The 23683-nt window shown below is 38.9% G+C and overlaps 1 protein-coding gene across 1 annotated transcript in view; it reads right to left on the bottom strand.

Moving 5' to 3' along the window:
* CPA6 (carboxypeptidase A6) overlaps positions 1-23683 on the bottom strand; it is a 352266-nt gene that overhangs the window by 91427 nt on the left and 237156 nt on the right. Inside the window, exons 3-6 of the mRNA XM_028112201.1 lie at positions 14252-14376; positions 7884-7998; positions 4921-5022; positions 2244-2348 (exon numbers count right to left, since the gene is read on the bottom strand). Coding sequence (XP_027968002.1) covers positions 2244-2348; positions 4921-5022; positions 7884-7998; positions 14252-14376 — 447 coding nt within the window. The remainder of the gene's footprint in view (positions 1-2243; positions 2349-4920; positions 5023-7883; positions 7999-14251; positions 14377-23683) is intronic.

Raw genomic sequence — 23683 nt, 5'->3', positions numbered from 1 at the left:
TGTCGAAGATTAGTTGACCATAGAGTTGAGGGTCCATTTCTGCCTCATCCTTTTTCTGTGGTTACACTGTATTCTCTTTCTTGGAAACTTCGCTTGGGTATCAGGCTGCCATATATGGCTGTACACATTGTGCCTTGTAAAAATCCAGGTGGTACCATTTATATCCTATGAGATGATTTGACAAGTCATCTCCCAGAAATCTTGCCACATCATTATCACTGGATTCTCATTATTCCCATTCATTAACAAATATTTGAAGATTGGTTAAGTGCCAGGTATTGTTCTAGGTTCTGAAGGATTTAGCAATGAACAAGATAGAGTCTCTGCCCTTGGCATTGGTACAGGAAGAGACAGATAACCACATGAATCAATAAGGTAAGTTCAGGTGTTATAAAGAAGTTGCACATGTGGGGGTGAGGTAAAATGGGAGATACATTCTTATATACTTCAATAATACATAGGACCACAGTTTATTAACAATAGATGTTCTATACTTAGCCATTTTTCCTTCTTTTCTTTTTGAAACTGAAGATAGCAGGCAATATGTTGTATGTATAACAATAGATATTTAATACAAGGTAATTAATTTCTTAATAATTTAAGAATTAATTTCTTAATAAAAAGTTAATTTCTTCTTTTTAAAAGATTTTATTTATTTATTTGACAAAGAAAGAGAGAGAACACAAGTAGGCAGAGCAGCGGGCAGAGTGAGAGGGAGAAACAGGCTCCCCACTGAGGAACGAGCCTGATGCAGGGTTCAATCCCAGCACCCTGGGATCATGACCTGAGCTGAAGGCAGCCACTTAACTGACTGATACACCCAGGCGCCCCAATTTCTTTTCTTTTTTTTTAAAGATTTTATTTATTTTAGAGAAAGAGTGCTTGCATGAGCAGGGGGGAGGGGCAGAGGGGGAAGGACAGAGGCAGAGGGAGAGGGACAAGCAAACTCCATACAGAGCTCAGAGCCCAATACAGGGCTCGATTCCATGACCCTGAGATCATGACCTGAGCCGAAACCAAGAGTTGGATGCTCAACTGAGCATCATCAGGTGCTCCTAGTTAATTTCTTATTAGATTTTGCATTTGTCCTACCAGGATAAAATGTTATTTTAAGAGAATATGAATTCCTTAATACACTGAGTGGAAATGGTTTAAGAATTTTTATTATTATATCATCTTTATAAAATTAAGGATACGTATGTGGGTATGGTAGTGGCAGAAAGGCAGATTTTGCAAATTTAGTACATTTTTGACACTTGTAAGGTATATTTTCCCAAGACTAGGAGAGCTCTCAAAAATCACAAACTTCAGCAGGGCACCTAATTTTCCCACAAAACACAGTGAAATAGAACTAAAATATTTAAAGATCTTTTGTCTTCTTAATGGTTCCCTATAAATATAGGACTAAAGAAATTTGTAGGGTTATTTTCTGGCTTAGAACCTTCATTTCCTTAGACCTCTTTGCTTTCATTACCAGTACTAGTGGTTGATTTTCTTTTAAGAATCTTCAAAAAAATACAAATAAGTTTAAAAATAACCATGAAAATCATCACATTCTGGATGATGAATAGAAAATATCAAAACATATTAAGATGTTGGTCCATGAGGTTGGCTCTATTGACCCATGCTTGGAATACAGACTCACTTGATACACTAGCTTCAGAAGACTTATTATTTAAATGAAGTCTCTGATAAGAAATCACAATGAATCTTCAACTGTTAGAGTTACTGAAAAATACTAAAACAGAACGCAAAATCCACAGATGCAAAGGGTCTTTGGTATTATATTACCGATCTATAGCAGGAAAGCAAAATGCAATTGTTTGCTCATCCCTTTATTGTTATAGCATATGTGAGATCATTGTGATAAGTGGTATAGAATTTTCCACATTGGATATTGTACGAGAAACTGCTCTGGAGCACCATAAATTCGATGTTTAGCCTTTTACCATATATCAGCTACCTGGTTGGTTCCTAATTTGTCCACAAATTCATAAATGCTCTGAAACCCTGATCCTTTCTCTTTAATCAATGTTGGTAACTCCAACCTCCAAGGGCAGAGATAAGGATAAACTGAGCCAGAGTTATGAGGGGTCTTCAGAACCCTGAACGTAACCCACCAAAATCAAGGTGTTATCATTCAATCAGGTACTGCTGGCTTCAAGTTCCCAGTTTTCCTCCTTAAGCAGAATAAAACCACATGGGAAGCATCAGTTTAATGAAATGGGCATTGTACAACTTACTTCTTTTACAAACCATTGACAAAAGGCAGGACCAATCCATTCTCTTGCATGAATACCACAGTCTATCCAGACAGCTCTTTTGTAAGTTCGTGATTTTCTGCCCAGCTGAAAACAAGAGTATTCACAGTAACCAACTCAGACTTTTATTTTTAAATTCACTGATCAGCATACTTTAATAAGATTTCAGTGTCGTTCTTCACTATAGTTTGAGTCATTAGATAACCCACAAAAAGATAAAGAAATTTCCTATCTATTTCAGAAGTCCAGGCCGTTTATGTAGAAATAATAAATTTATTGCCTTAATTACAAATCAAATAACTGGAAAATATACAAAAAAGGAAAATCCCTTAAATAGGTTTGCTTCTCCTTTTTAAGATTTTATTTATTTATTTATTTATTTATTTATTTATTTATTTATTTGGAGCATGTGTGTGAGCAGAGGGGCAGAGGGAGAGGGAGAGAGAGAATCCCAAGCAGATTCTATGCTGAGTGAGGAGCCCGATGCAGGGCTTGTTCTCATGACCCCAAGACCATGGCCTAAGCTGAAATCAAGAGCTGGACGCTTAACTGGTTGAGCCACCCAGGTGCCCCTAGTTTTCTTCTCCTTTAATGTAACATGTGATTGTTAAGTTAAATGCTAAATTCCCCTTCTTCCTAACCCCCTCCTCCAAGAGAATCGGAATCACAAGGAATATTTCTTAAAGCAGTAACTATGTTTTTAAAATTTTTTAAAAAGATTTTATTTAATTGAGAAAGAGAGAGAAAGACAGAGAGAAAGAGCACAGGAGCAGGGGGAGGGGCAGAGGGAGAAGCAGACTCCCTGCTGAGCACAATGCAGGGCTTGATCCCAGGACCCTGGGATCATGACCTGAGCTGAAGGCAGACACTTAACTGACTGAGCCACTCAGGCACCCCAGCAATAACTATGTTTTATTGGTAGACAAAGTCAAATTTTATTACAACACAAAATGGGAAAGCAAAACAAATTGATTTGTAGAATCAAGTGACAGATTTTTCTTTATAATCTTATTATATCAATATTACTTAAATGCGGTTTCTAACTCAGTAACAGATAAGTAGCTATTAACATTATATTCATAGGGGACCTAGTTTTCATTCATTACTTCACTCAACTAATACTTCAGGAAATCCTTTTTGGACACTGTGCTTGACACTGGAGATTCAAAGATGAAAAGACAAGTTTATATGCTAGTAGGGAGGGCAGACACGGGAGCAATCAATCATTGTGATGTGGACATGCATAAGTTGCTTAGGGAACATGGGGTGTTTTGTCTAATTTTCCCAGAGAATACAAGAAGGCTTTTCAGGGGAGGAACACTTGAGTACTTGGATAAGACCTGAAGCTTGCCCAGCAGACAAGTTGGAAGAAGGCATCTCAAGCTTGGAAGAGAATCTGGACACATCCTCTTTGAAGAACTGCTTTTGGGGTATGAGGAAGAAATGGCAGATGAAGATGGACACAGAGGCAGAGAACACAGGAAATCCCTGGATCTTGTATAAAAGAGATAAGGCTTCATCATGTATTTCATGGGAGAGGGGTGTGTGTGTGTGGGATAGAGAGACAGAGGCACGAGCCCAAGGTCACACTGACAGTAGTGACAGAGGAGAGTATGAGACGGGAGAGGACAAGGACTTGGACCGAAGCTCCATACTGAGCCTTTACTGCAAGAGTCTCTGGAGAAGAGATCCAGAGATAAGTTAGGGCAAGAGCAGGGAAGACAAGAGAAGGAACTAGAACAGATCCCAAAGATATTTAGAAGAAAGAAATGTCAGGTCTTGGTGATAGATTTAAAGGAAGTGGTAAAAATAAGAGGAATTTAGGATGACATTCATGCTTCTTGACTGCAATCACAAAATGGTGCCATTCTAAGACTGAGGTGCTTTTGTGAAAATTGAGATGAGAAGGTCAAGTAGGCAATGACATATGAATGCAAAGCTCCAGAGAGTGGATCTCAACTAAATAGAAAAGTCTGGAATGATTGTTCAAATCATGGGATGGATATGTCCATCTAGAGAGGTTGGTAGAGGGAGAGCATAGAGTCTGAGCAGAGAGTCCTGGGTTGATCAGAACCCATGGGAAGGGCAGGGGGAGAGGAGCCATTGAATGAGACTGGAGGATATGGTCAGAGACATAGGAGGAGAACCAACTAGGAGTCATGGTTGGTTTCGGCAAGAGAAGTTTTAGAGGAGCCATGGGGGCAAAGGCCAGTGAGTCAAGGTCTGAATGGAAGGTAAGGAAACAGAAACAGTGATATAGGGAAACCTTTTCAGATGTTTGGCTGAGAAGGGATAGAGAGCTCTGGGTCAGTAGCTAGGAGACAATGCAGAGTCAAGGGCTGGGAAGGGTGTATAGTTCTTACACATTTATGTAATTTTGCATTGGTTTATCTTAAGTAGCACCAGCTCACAAATAATTTTGAATGCCATTATTTTTAAGTGCACCAATAACTCTGAATATGTTAGAAACAGCATTCCCTGGAATACTCAATGGCAAAAATTAAATATGGCCCAAAAACCTAAGGGAAATATTTTTCTTAAATTATCAGATGATGTTAAATATGAAATGCTGTGAAAGACCATTTCATTCTTTTCCCCATAAGTCAAGCTTGAAAAAGATGAATGTTTACTAAATATTTTCTTAATAATTTATTTTTACCTTTAAAACATAAAGAGACCTTCCCTCATACGATTTTCCAATAGAGAACATGTGAATGAGACCTGGATGAGTTTTATTTAGATGATACATCCAATTTTGAATCTAAAAGCAAAAAAATAAAAACCATGTCAGACTCTCCCAATTATGGAGCTTTCAGAGAACAAAAGGTAACAAAAGGCAAAAATAGGTCTCAGAGCTCAAAGAGCATACATGAGTATAAAACTGAACAAAAATCAGTTTTGTATTTTTAATTTTCTTTAAGATACTTAAAATTATATTTTATTTTCTGTCTTTGCAAATAGTAGCTTCATGTCTTTATACTGTTCCCTTTTTAATGCATACCTTCCACTACCATTTATCATTAGTATCTTGATGGCAGAGCTTTATAGAAAATTAATCAATGTGTTCTGGGTCTTTTTGAAAATAAAAATTTATTTCCATCCCCCCCAAGTATTTAAGAGGAAAAGAAATCAGCTTCATGAAAACCATACAAACTACTTGAAAGTGTCTGTTAAAGTCCCATACATTGTAATTCGCCACTGAACAGAAGATTCTAAGAAAAAGGCATTGTCTTCTGCATTTAAAGGTTATTTAAGTCACACATCAGAGGGCATACTCTGAATAATTTCCCCTGTAATGGTGATACATTTGCATTGATCCAGTCACACACACTTATCTGTCATCAGAAGAAGGTATATTTGAGATGGATGAATAAGGCACTTAGAAATATGGATGACATTTCTGACTTAAAAGCCTTACAAGAAGCAAGGAAGTCACACAAAAGTGTCCCTTTAATCCATGATGTGCAGAAGTCTGTGCTGAAAAAAATAGATTTTGAGAGTACCCATGCTTTTCTTTTCTTTAGTCCAATGAGCAGCATATATATACACACACACACACACATATAGTATATGTATATATATCTTAAGTGTATGTATGTATGTATATGTATGTACATATCTATAGATATATTTAAAAATTTTTTTCTAGTGCATTTTATAGCACTTTCATGTGCCAAGCTATCTAAAACCTTTCCATTGCTTTTAATTTCAAGCTTCTAAAACATATGTTGGAACATGAAATATATGAAAATAATTTTGAAAAGAAAGTCATTATCAAGAGAATCAAATATTCTCCTTAGAATATAAGAGGAAAAATGAAAGGGGGGGAATCAGAGGGGGAGACAAACCATGAGAGACTATGGGCTCCGGGAATCAAACTGAGGGTTCTAGAGGGGAGGGGGTGGGGGGATGAGTGAGCCCGGTGATGGGTATTAAGGAGGGTCCGTATTGCATGGAGCACTGTGTGTTATATGCAAACAATGAATCATGGAATACTACATCAAAAACTAATGATGTACTGTATGGTGACTAATATAACATAATAAAAAAGATTATTAAAAAAATAAAAAAATGAAACTCAGAGTAGAATGGTGGTTGCCAGGGGATAAAAGATGGAGGAATAGGGAGATGTTGGTCAAAGGGTACAAACTTTCAATTATAAGATGAATGAATTCTGGGGATGTAATATACAACATGGTGACAATAGTAATACTCTATTATATACTTGAAATTTGCTAAGACAGTAGATATTAGTGTTCTCATAACACACTAAAAAATTGTAACTATGTGAGGTGATGGATGTGTTCATTAGCTTTATTGTGGTTATCATTTCACAATGTATATGTATCTCAAATCACGCTGTACACCTTAAACGTATACAAATTTATTTGTCAATAAAACTGGGAAAAGAAAAAACAAAGACTATAACAGGATCACATTAATTCTATGCCTGACATTCCTTTGCTCAATTCAGGAGAAGCATGGAAAATCTATGTACTTATTCATATTCATTCTGTCATCAACTACCTACTTTGGAGATTTCTATTTGCTTACCACTGGGGATATAGTGGTGAACAAGAAAGAAACGGCCTGCCCTCATGGAACTTGCAGCTTATGAGGAGAGAAAAGCATTAATCAAAGGATCCTACAATTACATACATAAAAACTATGATAGATATCATATCCATGTGCTGTGGGTACCTGTAATATGCTGTGGTTGGAGGTGGGGAGTTCTAATTTCGTCTTCGAGAGTAGAAACAGCCATCTTTTTTTATTTTTTATTTTAATTTTTTTATTGTTTATTTTTTGCATAACATATTGTTTATTTATTGCATAACACCCAGTGCTCCACGCAGAATGTGCCCTCTTTAATACCCGTCACCAGGCTAACCCATCCCCCCACCCTCCTCCCCTCTAGAACCCTCAGTTTGTTTTTCGGAGTCCATCGTCTCTAATGGTTTGTCTCCCCCTCCGACTTACTCCCCTTCATTCTTCCCCTCCTGCTATCTTCTTCTTTTTTTTTTTTCTTAACATATATTGCATTATTTGAAACAGCCATCTTTTTGCTTGAGCTGAGATTCCAAGAGTAACTAGCTATTGCCCAGGCGGCCAGTAAAGGATGTGGTGGTAGGAATGAGGTTATTGCAGAATAAATAATAGGAAGAATAAGTAACAACATATTAAAATGTCCTGAGGTTCCACAAATAGGGCTTGGCCTTTGAGAGGTCTCAACTTGTGCAGAGGCTGTGGGGCAAGCATCAACGTTCACTCCACCCCTTATCCAAATCACCGCCCTTGAACTCTGACTAGATCTACCTTCCATGGCTTTTTAGTTAAGGTTTTCACAACTGCAATTATAGCCACATTACCTCCGTTGCCCTTCCCATGTCCTTTGTAGGGGTGGCTTGTGTAAAGCAAATGAAATTCAAATTATTTCACTACTCCTTATAAAGGCTTAATAATGGAAGAGATGATGAACTGAGGTGGCTAGGCAATATAAGAGCTTTATGTATTCTTTATATGGCTCCTGCCTCTGTCTTTATGCTTTTCTCCCAACCATTAGACCTAAACGATAAGGATGCCTTCTTTAAAAAAACAATGAAAGCTCCTCTGATTACATACTTGTTCTAAAGAGTGATAAACTTCATAATTATATCCAGACAGGTATCTTCGATTTCTTTGGGTTCTCAAACTGCTTGTCTTTTCCAGTGTGTACTGAAGATCTTCTATGAGGATCCTGGATTTGAAATGATAGACATAACGCAAATTGAATGGAGAGCACATAAAAATCAAGCAATTTGAAAAGAAAATTATGCATCTATGAAAAAGAGGATAGCAAATATTGACATTTCCAAAAATACCAAATGTTGGGAAAATGTTCTCTTTTGGGAAATAAAAACTGTTAAATTGGGTAATGAATATAAAATGTAAAATTATAGGCAGATGTTCTCAAATAATAATAATTGCTACCATTGATTGAACAGCTATAAGAACTGAATGATGGGTATGAGCATTTACATTTATTGAGGACCTATTTAGGCACAATGCTATGTATTTTATGTACATGAGCTTAGTTAATAACCCTCTGAGGTAGATTTTTTTGTTACCTCCATTTTACAAACAGGGAAAATGAGCCCCCCAAAGGGTTAAGAACCTGCCAACATCACTCCGCTAGTGAGTACAGAGCCAGAATTCGGACTCGGAATGTGAACCTGAATTCTAGTCTTTAGACTCTAAGTCCAGTGTGACAATATGAACACCAAAACAAGACAACACACACTAAAAAGTTGGGTTTAAAAAAATGTTTAAATGTTTACAAAATTGAGCTGTGGTATATTGCTTTTGCATTATTTCCAAAGTGGACAGACCTTCTAAATATAAACAAGTACAACTTGTTTCCACTCAAGGTAAGAGCAATTCCCCACATTTATCACCAGAAAGTTATGAAACTCTGATGCTGATACATCTGTTTTTGGCAGTTCCTGATAGAACAACCATCATTCCCTTTACAAAGGCAATATTTCCCCAGGAATTTCAGTACAAAAAACTATGCCTCTTAATTGATTAGATTCTCTATCATGTATCATTATCAATTGATAAATGACAACATATTACCAATCACATCATGAAATGACCATTCAGAGAACTGTCAAAATAATTCTAATGGAGAATTGCTCCTACAATGGATTTATCTTAATATTTTCTAGTTAAGTTTGCTAGTGCTTTCACCAAAGTAGGAAAATTATAAAGTGTTTCAGTTTCAAGTGGTATGGGATCATTCTAGTTGGATATTAGCTTCTTTGATGAATAAACTCTCAAGCTTTTCAGTCTTCTTTTAAAGTCTCCAAGTGCCCTAAGTAGAACTAGTTTTTGGATTCCCTAGTACTTGCCTATCCATTTAGGCCAATGATTCTTAAGCTGCATTGCTTTAAAGTCACCTGTGAGCTTTAAAAAATATGCCACACTGGGGAATCTGACTGGCTTGGTTGGACGAGTGTGTGTCTCTTGACCTTGGGGTTGTGAGCTGGAGCACTATGTTGGGTGTGGAGATTAAAAATAAACAAACTTAAAAAAATATGCCACACTGGGCCCTACATAGACGAGAATATCTATGAATAGTTATCAGCTCACCAAAAGTGATTTTAATATACTGTCAGGATCAAATTTAGGCTAACGATCTGGAAGCCACTAATTTAGGCTAATTAAATCTGGAAACTCACTGGTATCATTCCTCTCAAGTTCCATATTAAATACAGATGAAGAGAAGCGTAGAATATGCCTGACCCTTGTTTCATTTTTCCTCTCTTGAGTGTCTGTGCTGGATATGGTCAACTGCCTACTCTCCTTACGAACTTCCTGTACCGCAGGGGCTGGGAAGCTGAAAACTACTTTTTCTTGACTCTCTTGCAACCTTGATTCTGGGTACAGATTTGTAAACGCTGGCAAGATAGGAAGTTAAGAATGAGGCAGAGGCCATCTCCTGCTGTTGCTGCAGCCATGTCAAGGTCACAGAAATGTGACTGTTGAGAGGCAGTTGGAGTTGCCAGACTCAGCACTCCAGTGCTTAGTCACCAGCTTTACAGCCCAAGAGGCAGTTATGGTAACAACAGTGGTGGCTGGAATAGCACAGCAACAGCTTCTGGACCTCTGGACCATCCCATGAGGGAGAAGTAAATTCTACTTCATTAAAGCTACTGCGTTTGGGGATCTGTTATGGGTTGAATTGTGTCCTCCTCTCCCCCAATTCATATGTTGAAGTCCTAACCCCAGCACCTCAGAATGTGACCTTGCTTGGAACTAGGATTGTTGCAGATGTAATTAAACTGAGGTCACCAGGATGTACTCTCATCCAATATGACTGGTGTCCTAGAGGAAATTCAGTTTGGGAAGATGAAAAAGTTCTAGAGATGCATGGTGCTGATGGTTATGTAATATGAATGTACTTTATGTCACTGAATTGTATATTTAAAATGGTTAAAATGGTACATTTTATGTTGCATATATTGGGGAAATCAGGACACAAAGACACACATAGAAGGAAGATATGAAGAGGCAAAGATGGCCGTCCCATCTACAAACCCAGGAGACAGGCCTGGGACAGATCCTTCCCCCGCAGTCCTCTGAAGGAACCAACTCTGCCCACACCTTGATTTCAGTCTTATAGCCTCCAGAATCATGAGACAATAAATTTTTGCTTTTTAAGCTGGCCAGTCTGTGGTATTTGTTATGATAGCCATAGCAAACCAATACAGGTCTCTGTTCAATAACTAGACTATATCTTAATACAGGCCCTAAAAGACCAATCTGAAAATTAAAATAACTGTGGTGTGGCAGTGCTAGCCCCATTTTCCTTGTCAAGTAGTCAACACCAGCAGATTGATGAGAAGGAGCCCAAAATAGCATTTGTAAGTTTTGTATTTTCTTAGTCCTTTATGGCTGATTATTATTCCTACCCTAGTTGCACACACTCCTAGGATAGTGACTAGAGCTATTGAGAAATTTCCAAGTGATGTCAACACCCAGTATAAAACCACCTCCCAAGGCTTCCAGGGTGGGTGAAGGGGGGCTCAAAATTTGAAATTCCACTGCCAATTTTTACAGGTATTTATAAAATGACTGAATTTTTTATAACAGAATGAGTCATCTCATCTGTCATGTCATTGAGAGGGGCTGAATACCTGGGGGCCAGACACATGGGGTCACAGTATCTCTGCCTTAAAGATGACTACAGCTATATATTACGTATAGTTGTATAGAGTTAATGATAATCTTTTGAAAACACCCCAGGCTACAATAATAAAAGTCAATTAAAATGATCTCTACCTACTGCCCTGTGGAATTTAATTGACTCTTATGTATTATTATCCTGAGACTAACAAAACGAATAATTCTAAATGATTGTCCTCCATGAGGAGACAACTGATTTAAAACATTAATTTTTTTTTAGATTCCATTCTCTGTGACAAAGTGTGATATTTTATTCTATTATCAGTTCCACATGACCTATATTTAACGGCAGGAAATAGAGACTTGTTAAAATAACTGGTATATCCCCTTCTACTGAATTATAATTAATGAAGCATGTGAGTTGTTGCTGAGCACCTATAGATATAATTACCAAGCTCCTTCCTTCCAGGCATTCAGAGAATCAAAGCACGCCTTCAAAGTTATAGTGATGACTAAAATGTGTTCAATATGAACAATAGTTTTACGCACAGCCGTGACTCTACCCTGTTCTAGAAGCAGAGATAAAATACCTTTCTGCAAAAAGCATATCAGTACTTTATAAGGCTGTAATTATCTTTCTGGCAGGGAAGTATTTGTGTGGACCAGAGAGGAATGTCACTGCTACTTTGTACCCTGTGGCTCAGCTTTCCAGAGAATAAGGCTTTTACCATTGACTCACAGAGCTATGAGCCCATCCAAGGCCTTACCAGCCATCATCAGGGATCTTCCTGCCAGTTTTAACAGTACAACTGTTGGCCAGAAAGTTGGAGCAATTGAGGTTAGTCACTTACCTCTCAGCCCTGAAATCCTAGGTTTCCAAATGAAAGGTATGTCACTCCTTTCCATGTCATCAGTTCACTATGCTGCACTTCTCCCCCAGAGCCTGCACTGACTCTTCATCACTCCACCACTTCCTTTTCCCTTGTGCCTGCTTGAAGCTTGCTTTCACTGTAAATAAACTTCCTACATTCTCATGTCTTCAGAGAACTCTCTCTTCTCATATTCTTGCCCTGACAGAAATTGGATTCTCTCAAGGACAGATTCTTTTGTGGCTTTCTCTTCTGCCAATCTGTATTCCTATCATGGGACCAGAAGGGAAAGAGGTCAGCATTCTCCCGAACCCCCATTTCTCCTTCCCCATCAATCTACTTCTAGAAAAAGCTCATTTGGCCTATGGCATCATGCCATTCCTTGTTTCTTTCCTCTAACTCCTGGGTACTCTCTGAAATTACGGTCCCATGGGCACATTCTATCTCTTTATCTCTAATCTTGCCATCAGCCAAGGAGATTCATAACTGCTGTGTTGATCCTCTGGTGATTTAGTCCATCCATTCTCGACCACATCAGTCTTGGTGATTTATACTCCACTTTGGCCAAATCCTCCATGACTATGCCCTGACTCTTGTCACCAGCCATAAATGTTCTATACCAGGACTCTTAATCTCAGCCTACAAACTTTGTCAAAAATTTCTTCCTTCCGCTTCCTTGTTGCTCTCAGTCATGCCATATCTGCTTTCAATATAAAGATCCTTATCCCCTTCTTGATTCTTCCATTTGACTCCATATTTCTCCTAGACTGTTTTCCTTTCCTAACCAGATTTGACACCATGGATGAATACTTGAGCTAGTATCTCACTAGGAACCTCAACTTCCTTGCCATCCTGACCGTTCCGTGGTCCTAACCCAACAAACCAACTGTGTATGAGCACTACAATCTCCCTTCTTTTCAACAACCACTTTTATTGGTTCTTACCCCAGTTTTCCTCTTGGTAACTTTCTTCAGTCCCTGTTTCTTCCCTTTCAGTAGATAATTTTGCTTCCTATTCCATATAGAAAATTTAGACATTAGTTATGATTTCTTTTAAGTTGTTGACTCTCCTCTTCATAATCTTAACTAGACTCACATTTACCTCTTCAGTCTTACTGGATAAGGTATCCTTCCTAGTGCTCAAACCCTTTCCTCCATTGATGCAGTCTATCCTGTACCATCAATGTCTCATTCTCTAACTTGTTCCTCCCCTCAGCCTACAGACATACCAAAATTGCCCCTTACCCCTTAAAATCCCAAATTTCAAGCAGTCATTGATGCTGTATCTCCTTGTAGTCATTCCTTATTCTCTGCCTCTCTCCTTATTTTAATTTCTAAGAGCAGTAGTCTGCTCTGCTTCTCCCTGTTCTCACCTCCTATTCACTTCTGTCTTTCTCTGTCTTCTGCTCCTGACAATCTAATCCCACATCCCACCATGAGAGTTACCAACACAATTTACATTGCTAAATCCAAAGGAAACTGGTCAGTCCTTTTTCTTGCTGGATATTACTGTACACTTGGCACCATTAATGTTCTCCCTCTTGAAAGTCTCTCGTTTCTTCTTTGACTTCCGTGACTGTCTTCTGTTTGCTCCATTCCTACTATGTACGTGTTCCTTAAAAAAACCCAAATAACCCAAACCAAATACCTCAAGATATCCAAATCTATTTGGATCTATCTACTCCATTGCCCAAGCTAGAAGTTTTGGGACTGTCCTTGATTTCTTCCTCCCCATATCCAACCAAGCGTAGAGTCCAGGTGGTTTTGCCTATTGAATATTTTTTTGAGTATTCTCCTGATCACACTGCTCTGGTCCTGACTCAAGGCCTCACAACCTCTTACTTGGACTATTACTGTAGTCTCCTATTGCTCCTCCACCCCACTTACACCTGGCTCCCTTGCTTATATCCTCCAAGTGTGCAGCACCACACACTAGTCTGAGCTCCTAGCCCTGTACACATCAGATTCCCCACTTCCCTCAACCTCTCCAGCATCTTTTATTTCTACTCCCTGTGTTTGTACAATAACACTCAACCACTTCAGTTCCCTAAACAGGTATTATGCTGCTTCTTCCCTTTGCTTGCACTGTCCCCTCTGCCTGCAAGTCCTGAGCCTCATCCTGTGCTTGGTTGTCATTGCTCCTGCAGAAAGCTTTATCTGCCCTTGCATTGTTACCCACTGCTCTCCTTTCCTCACACAGAGAAGATCTTCTGTGTTTACACTGACCAGCTAGTGGTAAAGGTGAAATGATATGCCAGTGTGGTTCTCCCCTCCCCCATTACACTAATAAGCTCATTAAAGGTGAATATAACCATGTTACATTCGTGTCTGTTTTTGCAGTTTGAAAAATAGTACCTGAAACACTGTTGTAGGCACTCAGTAAATAACCTGAATACAGCTCTCATTCAGTTCAGTTTAGTACTAATGAATTAAGCAAGTGAAAAAGAATGCTTACTTGTACTGGATGTTGGCATCCTGTAAGAACGCTAACAGGGCTTGGGAACCATTTTGGGGAATATGGACATCAGTAACTGCTCCTTTTGAGACATAGGAGATACTGCTGGGCTGCCACAGGTCCACCTGTAGTGCAGGAACCAACCTATAATTCATATTCCATGCAGGTGGGGAATGATCCATGTCACAATGTGAAACATGTCACCTTGTTTACATTCAGAAACACCAAACACATTTTGGATTTAGACTCAATGCTTTCATCAGCAGGGTAAAACTCTTATTTGATTTTGAATTAGGTCTCCAAATTATATCATATCCATAACAGAATTTGATCATAATTTACAAGTAACGGTTTAAAGACCAATATACATTAAAGCCACAAGGTAAAAATTAGATAAAATAGTTTTAAGAATGACTTTGATATTCTTAAAAATTATTACACAAATACTTGAATAAGAGAAAGAAAGATATAAATTCCCTTTTACTTTACTACACAACCGAACTGTGGTAGCTTGGCAATGTGTGGTAACTTTAAACAGAACACTCGCCAGATATCTCCTCCTTCCCCAACACGTGCCTTTTACCAATTCGCACTCTGCCTTCACATGGCCGTAGAAACATCCCTTTCTCAGGTTGGACTTTTCAGCTAGGGTTGTCTCCTTGTCAAGAGTTCTTAGAGCAACTTGTGCTTCTTTCATTCCCTAATTTCAGCTTATCAGAATGTAAGCTCCATTTGGTCACCACCTCATTCCAAGTGCCCAGAATGGTGCCTTGTGTCCATCAGCAGCTCACTGTTGCGTATGTGGAGACCCCATGTAATGTTCACTATCCGTTCACCTCATGTTCAGTGTTGTGCAGGAAAGCAGGAGCCAGCCGGGTCTATGAGTCTTACTGTAGTGTTCCCAGTGCCTTTACAACCGGTAGCTAGTGCTCTGCATTCACTGAAGGAATTACTGAACTCGGCTGGGAGGGAAGAGAGCCCTCTTCTGTACAAGCCTAGAGCTACAATTTTCGATTAGGCCCAGTTTGCCTTTACAGTTGTGTTAAGTCTCTGTGTTTGGGACTCTTCTCTTCCTGCATTTCCAGCCTTAGTCTGTTACAGGGCCTTGGTCTCTGATCTGAGAAGATTCAGTTACTTGATCCTCACTTAGGTGTCAGTGTCTGCATTCTGTTAGGGAACTCTAGAAGACCAAAAATACTTTGTGACTCAAGGAAATAACACCTCTGGTGGTATAATTTAATCTTGAACAGGATAGAGAGGCATTTGTTTGGGGGACAAAGAGTCTACCTGTTTTTTTTTTTCAAGCAGCTGACTCCTCCTCTAAGTTGCAAGGGCTAATCTGACTCAGCTAACGTGCTAGTCCAAAATCACAGAGAAACAGAAGTGTGGGGCTGGAAGGGATGCTGAGAGGTCATTTGATCCATCTGTCAGCCCTTGGGCAAGGATACATGTAGGACTGAACAAACCTGTCCCCAGTAGATGTATCCAAACCACATCTTGTGAGTCTCCAAAAGAGGCGAGTCGACAACATCCTCATGTAACTCATATCCACATTTAAGAAGACTGCAGATGTTTTTCCTGATCCCTTACACTACAGCACAGCTTCATTTTCTCTTGTTCCATTTTTCAGTAAGGGATGGCTGGTTTCTTGCCTCTGTTAGATAAAGTACATTGGTATCTTTCACTTTTCTCTACACGTTAGGTTTTCTGATCCTTTAATCATCTTTGAGACCTGCCTCTAAATCCATTACAGAGAGAGTTTTTTGATATTAAGGTCTGCTGTCATCCCTTAATGCCAGTGGAGATGAGGATGTAGTGCTGTATTTGGAGGGTAGAGAAACATAAGGACCTAAAATGATATGAAGAGCCAGTCTGGAAATTAGTTTAGGTGTCATTTTCTAGGGTGCATGCTAAAATAAGAATCCTCATCCTGTAGAAGAGAGTAGCTTCCCTGTAGGGAGGTTCCATGGGAGTGACATACCCCACAGCCTGACCTGAAGAGGGCTTCCTAGGAAATAGGCCATCAGACTAAGCAGTTGGTCTACAGGAAACTAACAAAAATAATTTACAAAATCGGGAATTGTATTCTGTTGTGATATTAGGAAAGTAAGTTGAAATGAATTATCAACTTTTCTCAGGTAAAATTTTTGGGAAAGGGTACTTGGATACATAATATGGGTATTTCAGTCTGTCTGGCAGGCACAGGCCTATATCAAGATATAGGGGACAGTAATACTCATGTGAGATTTGTAAAGTGCCCCTACTTTATAGGTATTTCTGATCTTTTCACCCAATAATGACTCCAGGTAGGAGTTAATGGTAGATACATTTAAAGAATGAGGGCACCTGGATGGCTCAGTCCATTAAATGTCTGCCTTCATTTCAGGTTTTAGGTCATGATCCCGGGGTCCTGGGATCCAGTCCCGCATCGGGCTCCCTGATCAGTGGGGAGCCTGCTTCTCCCTCTACCCCTCCCTCCTGCTTGTGACCTCTCTCTCTCTCAAATAAATAAATAAAATCTTTTTTAAAAAATAAAGAATGAGGGGCAGCTGGCTGGCCCAGTTGGTTAAGTGTCTGCCTTCGTCTCAGGTCATGATCCCAGGGTCCTGGGATGGAGCCCCAAGTCGGGCTCCCTGCTGAGCAGGGAGCCTGCTTCTCCCTCTCTCTCTGCTGCTCCCCCTGCTTGTGCTCTCTCAAATAAATAAAATCTTAAAAAAAAAAAGAAATGAAGACTCAGATTCATAGAGCAAAGTCAAATTTCCAAGGATGCACAGCACCAAAATGGTGACACAGGATGTGCCTAACTCTAGTGCCCATATTTACTGACTGGTAAGTGTCTTTAGGATCTTCTGAGAAAATAAGCAACTTCCAACTTCTTGACTTAGTGTTGAGGAGGTCTGGTTAGCAGGTCTCACACTCTGGTCTTTCCTGTCAGGGGCTATTCATCCTATAAATTAATATGCAGGTATTTCAAAGTTTAAATCAGCCCACTCTGGTCTGGTTACCATTATTTTCTTAGGGCCTGATCACATCTGGATGAAGTGATAAACTATCTTTGAATGGCAAAGCTCAGTGACACTTTATGATGCTGACAACAAAGGATCAGTAACCTTGTCAGGATGGTCTCAGGTTGTGTGCCAACTACTGCGGATCTTTGCTGTAAACAGCCACCTGATATTCCAGGGAAAGGAGGCTCCTTTCCAGAAACTTCTGGCCATGGAAACTGGTGGTTGTTCCCATGTTTTCCTTTCCTCATAATGATTACCAGTCACATGCAGTCAGATCTATTTAAGAGGTGGAGGCAATATACAGGCACCTGGGTGACTCAGTCGGTTAAGTGTCTGACTCTTGATTTCGGCTCTCAGGTCTTGATCTCAGGGTTGTGAGTTCAAGCCCCACATTGAACTCCATGCTAGCCATGGAGCCTAGTTAAAAAAAAAAAAAAAAAAAGAGGTGGAGGCAATTTCATGTGTGGTCAAGAGTATGAACTTTGGAATCTGAAGGCCCTGAGCTGGAATGCTAGCTCTGGTAGTATTGGCTGTGTGACTTCAGGGGAGGTTTTAACATTTCTGAGCCTCAAATTCCTCATCTGTACTGTGAAGATAATTAAAAAACCTACCTATAGACTTTTCTGTAGGATGAGTTGGAAAAATAGAAGTAAAACACACAGCAGAGAGTCTGGCACATAGTGAGATCTTAAATATTAGCTATTTTTTTCTTCTTTTTGAAAAGCATATAAAAAAAAGCTGGAAGCAGTAAAGATAAAGTTCTACTTTGAGTGTTTCTGAGTAAAATGAAGACTATGATGAGATGATGCCCTTATTCAGACATTAAAACCTATAGACAGCCTTAAGGAGGAGAGGAACCAATAAATAAACCAAGAATATGAGCAAAGCTGGAATGTTTCCTAACAAAGCCAAACAGCTGGATTTGAAGGTACTGTAACCTGCTGGCTAATTCCCTGGACTCTAGAGTCTGACTTCCTATGATTAAATTCAGGCTCTCCACAGTTACCATCTGTGTGATATAGGGTGAATTCCTTCATCTCTTTGGGCCTCACTTTCTTCATCTGTAAAATGAAGATGATAATTACACTTCCTGGTTGTTATTTTTATGGGACTATAGAGACTATAGAAAATGCAGTCATTAAGAGCATAAATTTTGGAACTCAAGACAGGATGAGTTTGAATCCCAGTTCTGCTGCGTGTTAGCTGTGTCACTCTGGGGAACTTTAGCTCTCTGTGCTTGTTTCCTCACTTATAAAATGGAGTTATAAAAACTATATATTTTATAGATTTGTTAAGCTTAAATTAATCAATACCTATAAAATGCTTTGTTTTATTTTTTAAAGATTTTTTTTTTTTTTATTTATTTGAAAGAGAGAGAGATCACAAGCAGGGGGGTGGGGGCTGCAGAGGGAGAAGCAGGCTCCCTGCCCATCAGGGAGCCTGATGTGGGGCTCGATCCCAGGACCCTGGGATCATGACCTGAGCCAAAGGGAGACGTTTAACAAACTGAGCCACCCAGGCACCCCTATAAAATGCTTTCAACAGCACCTGGTGAACAGGGGTCATTCATTAAATGATAAATGATTCAAAATTCAAAAATAATTTCTTTGCAATGAAAAACTATCATATTTTAGTCTGGCACTAATTTCATAGCTTTTCCAGTCCTTGTGCTGTGTTTACTTATTGGCCTGGTCCAGCCTTCATGAAGCATCCACCTGTCTTTTAGGCCCACGGCTGATTACATACCTGGTTCAGGTATCAGTGGAGGTGCAGTCAGTGTCCCCCAGCAGTTTCAGAGTGAGTCCTAGCTGTGGATATGGGAAGACATCTGGTGTTTCTTCAGCTTGGGAACAGATGGCCTGCCTCCCAGCTGCTTGAAGTAACACAGAAACATGAGAGAGGAGCGTTCTACTCTATATTTACTCTTACTTTTTGTTGGTTTGGAAAAGTATTAAGCACTTATGTGCCACATAACAGGTTTCTAAGTAAGAAACCTCCATATCAAATTTGTAGTCAACTAGTGTTTAATTTACATAATCATATTAATTACATACCAGCACACATAAAATCTTAATGCACAGAAAAGTAGCCTCTCTTATTTACCCTTAAAATTGTCTTTCTGTTCTGAATCCATTTAATCTTTCTTGCGTCTTCTTTTAGGATCTTTGTCTATGAGAAGCTTTTCTGACACCCATGTTTAGGTCAAGTACCTTTGTTACCTGCTTTCATGGAATTTTTCATTATCTCATTTTTATACTTATTATATTAGTTTCCTAGGGCTGCTATAATGAATTTCTTTCTTTTAAGATTTTATTTATTTATTTGATAGAGAGAGACACAGCAAGAGCAGGAATACAAGCAGGGGGAGTGGCAGAGGGAGAAGCAGACTCCCCACTGAGCAGGGAGCCCGATGTGGGGCTCGATCCCAGGATCCTGGGATCATGACCTGAGCTGAAGGCATGCTTAACTGACTGAGGCACACAGGTGCCCCTGCTATAATGAATTTCAACATCTCAGGTGGGTCAAAACAACAGAGATATATTCTCACACAGTTCTGGAGGCCAGAAGTCCAAGATCCAGGTGTTGACAGGCAGTACTCCCTCTGAAGCCTCCAGAGAAGATCTTTCCTTGCATCTTCCAGCTTCTGGTGGTTTCAGGCATCCCTTGGCTTGTGGCCACATTACTTCAATCTCCATTTACATCTTTATATGGCCTTCTCATCTGTGTCTGTGGCTTCTCCTCTTCCATGTCTTCTAAGGATACTCGTCATTGGATATAGGACTTATCTGGGTAATCCCGGATGCTCTCATCTGAGATCCTTAAGTACATCGGAAAACTCTTTTTTCAAATTGGGCCATGTTCACAAGTTCTAGGGGTTAGGGCATAGACATACATTTTCGGTGGCTACCACTCAACCTATTGCAATTGTCATATCAATATCTGTTTTCCTATTATCTTCATGAGAGAAGAAGCTGAAATTTTCCCCATCCACCCATATGCCCACCCAAAGGCACTAAATATTCTGTAGACGGAATAAATGAAATCACCCATTTTTTCTCTTTCATCTTTCTTCAAATATGTACTCTCTCCAAAACTGTTCCAGAGCATTTCTAGATTCCTAATTCTAGTTCCTCTTACCAAGAAATTGATAAGGTAGTCCACTTCAACTTGTCCACTCATCCCACTTCTCAACTCACAACACTTTATTTTTTTAAAAGATTTTATTTACTTATTTGAGAGAGAGAGAAAAAGAGGGCACAAGAGTGGGGAGGAGCAGAGTGAGAGGGAGAAGCAGACTCCCTGGTGAGTAAGGGAGCCCGATGCAGGACTCGATCCCAGGACCCTGGGATGATGACCTGAGCTGAAGGCAGATTTTTAACCAACAGAGTCACCCAGGTGCCCCCAACTCACAGGTCTTTAAGTTTTAAATTTTTATTACATTTAAGTGTAATCTTAGAATATGCTGCTTCTTCGGTCATAGTACTACATACTTTTCTGATGACTGGAGTGGCCCTTTAGCAACATAGTTAAAGAAATACTTATATTTTATGGTTATTATTTGTCTTTGCTCTACTTCTTATGACTTATTAACATTTCAGATACCAGGGGGCTGCTGGAAGGGAAACATAGCCAGAGAATATGGTCTCCTACAAGCCAAATTAAAAAAAAACAAAAAACAAAAACAAACCAAAGGCATTTGGTAGATGTTAAAATTCTGGGATTCATTTTACCTAGCTTCATCCTCTCTCTCTTATGAAATGCTAAATTATCACTTCCCTAAAGCACAGACACAATAAATACAACAAAGTCTTCAGAAATTTAGGCAACTCTTGTTGATTCACCATTAAAGAAAGATGAAAATACACTATTAACTAATTAGGGGTTAAAATACTCGTAAGAATTAGTGGAGGTCCAACAGTGGGATAAAATAAGTCCAAATGAAAGTGTTGTTTGTAAATTTCAATATAATAGAAATACTACTAACATGAGTACTAGTCATCAGAAAAACATCATTCTTTTGAAATTAGGTAAAGGTGTGAAGGCCTGGTGAAGCTCTGTTTTTGTGTTCAAGTTTTCCCTCTAATTCTCTTCAAGGCTCCCTCTCTGTCATAATTGGATAGTAAGTTTCATTTATTCAATAAGTGGAAAAGAAAATGATTTTTAACTTTTCCCTGAACTATTAATTGGTACATTCACCAATTTGAAAAGATTATTGAAGCCCATCAGTCAAAGACTCTTGAGATATATGGGTAGTCAAAAAAGATTTAATTTATTTGCTTGTTTCAAGAAGGGGGTAATCTCAGAAAGATGGTGTTAGAATTTATAGGATTTGGGCTTGTGTTAGGTAATTTTGTGTAGGGTAAAGGAACTGGGATTTTTCTTTGGTTGAGTGCTATCAGAATGAGGGGAATTCCATCACTGGATATCTTGATAATTTTATCTAGAAGGTGAAAGAACAATTGGGGCTATAATTGATAAAGAAGCAATAGTCATATCAGCAAAAAAAAAGTGGGGGGGGTTATCATTTTTCTGGTTTGGACAATTTTTTTTTTTGTCTTTGTTTAGACATGATCACAGTGGTCTTGTTTTTATCTTATTTCATGAAGAACACAGAATGGTCTTGTTTGGTGTTGGTACTCTGTAAAGCAGTTTAACAAGAGAACACCAAGGTCTAGCTCTTAGTGCCAGGCTGGCTCCTGGCTGCCAGAGCTGCTTTTCCTTATCTCAGGATGATCACTATTGTACTAAGGTCATGTGATAACTAATGGAATGCCAAATGAGGGGTGGGCACTCTGCATTATCCGTGATTTGAGTAGTAGGGCCGTTGGGGTTATGGAATGAAGGATGTAGACTTGTGATGGTCTACCCAGGAGAAATTGGGAACTCAATGACATCTGACGTTGGCACCCTGCATCTTTCTGTAGTACCTGCATAGTACCACCTTTTTCATATAAAAGAGTTGATACTACTTAATTTGTGCCCTCTAAGTGAACATTTGAAGACTTAAAATACTAAGGAAAGGTTCCTAACTGCTACACTAGAGACTGAGAATTTAACAGCCACTCAGGAAACTTATTAGATCAGGGCAACATTATTTCATTATATTTTGCTAGCTTAAAATACTTCTATACTTAAGAATTGAGTTAGCATTTTTAGCCTCGTTTTGTAGATTGATAAAAATAATCAGAGATCATCTGATGCATCAATTGAATATCCATTAATAAGGACATTTGAAGACAAGAGCCCCTGGGTTGCATCTCATCAAGTAAAGAGATTTCCCTCCACTTTCTATTGATGACTTATGGTTTTAACATAGATGATTTTTTCACAATATTTGATTGCTACATTCAGAAGTATTTCATTTGGTATACTAAACAACAGTATGTTAATGCATTTACATTAAATTTTTTTTGGCTATTTTCTGGAGTTTAACACCCAGTGAAAATCACTTCAGAGCTTGTTATGCATTTCTTTTTTCAGATGGTAGCTCAAGAATTCTATGTATCACAAAAATCAAACAAAACTCATATGTGACTTAGTGAAAAACTAATCTAACAGGAAATAAAAGAAATAACTTCTTTCTGGTTTGTGTAATATTTGCTATGTCACATTTCAGAGACTTAATTTTCTTAATTACCAATAAAGGGCTTGAACTACATTATTTCCAAGTTCCCCTTAAATTCTATAATTCTGCCAGACTCACTGTGCTTTTCTGAATATAAAATTTTACATTTTCCTAGGAAAATCTCTTTCAAGGTCACCCATATTTTCCTTCTTACTCAACAATTTTGCACTAGTATCATCTTTCAGTGATCAGTTATATTGACTTATTAGGTCAGTACTGAAAATAATATATAAGGCAAGATAGCTATTCAATTTTTAAAAAGTTACTTTCATCCCCTTTACTGAAAGCATTTTTCCAAAGCAGTTAGGAGATGATAAAATAATTATTTTCTTCCGCATTCCTTGCTAGCTGATGAAAAGACCAGTGAGGAATCCTCAAAGTAGAGGGCCAGATGATCAAGTGACAGATCATCATCCTTTGAACAACCCACAGTATCTGGAGATTGTTCTGTCTCTCTGTTGTTTATGAGAACAGGCTGATTTCTAAAAATCAGCTATGGTAACTACCCCACACCCATTCACTCTTTACTGAGCACCTACAGTGTCTCAGCCATCAAGCTATATGCTGAGGATAAAATAATGAGTAAGACACAACTTGGCCCTCAAGGATTAAGCAGACATTACATGCTCAGTCTATAAAGGGAAACACACTAAGGCTGTTTAATTACACCTGGGAGGTCGTTTGAGAAAAGTTTCTCAGGAGAGGTGTTACCTATATATAATACTGAACTATGAGTAGAAGTTAGCCTGGAAAAGCTGAAGAGAAGTGGGAGTAAAAGGCATCATTCAGAGATTTCCA

The sequence above is a fragment of the Eumetopias jubatus genome, unplaced genomic scaffold (assembly GCF_037043125.1).
Source record: "Eumetopias jubatus isolate StellerSeaLion01/CBP00866 unplaced genomic scaffold, mEumJub1_p1.0 scaffold_4, whole genome shotgun sequence".
NCBI classification, from domain to species: domain Eukaryota; kingdom Metazoa; phylum Chordata; class Mammalia; order Carnivora; family Otariidae; genus Eumetopias; species Eumetopias jubatus.
Note: the sequence above shows the minus strand (reverse complement) of the source record. Positions and strands in the feature narration are given on the sequence as shown.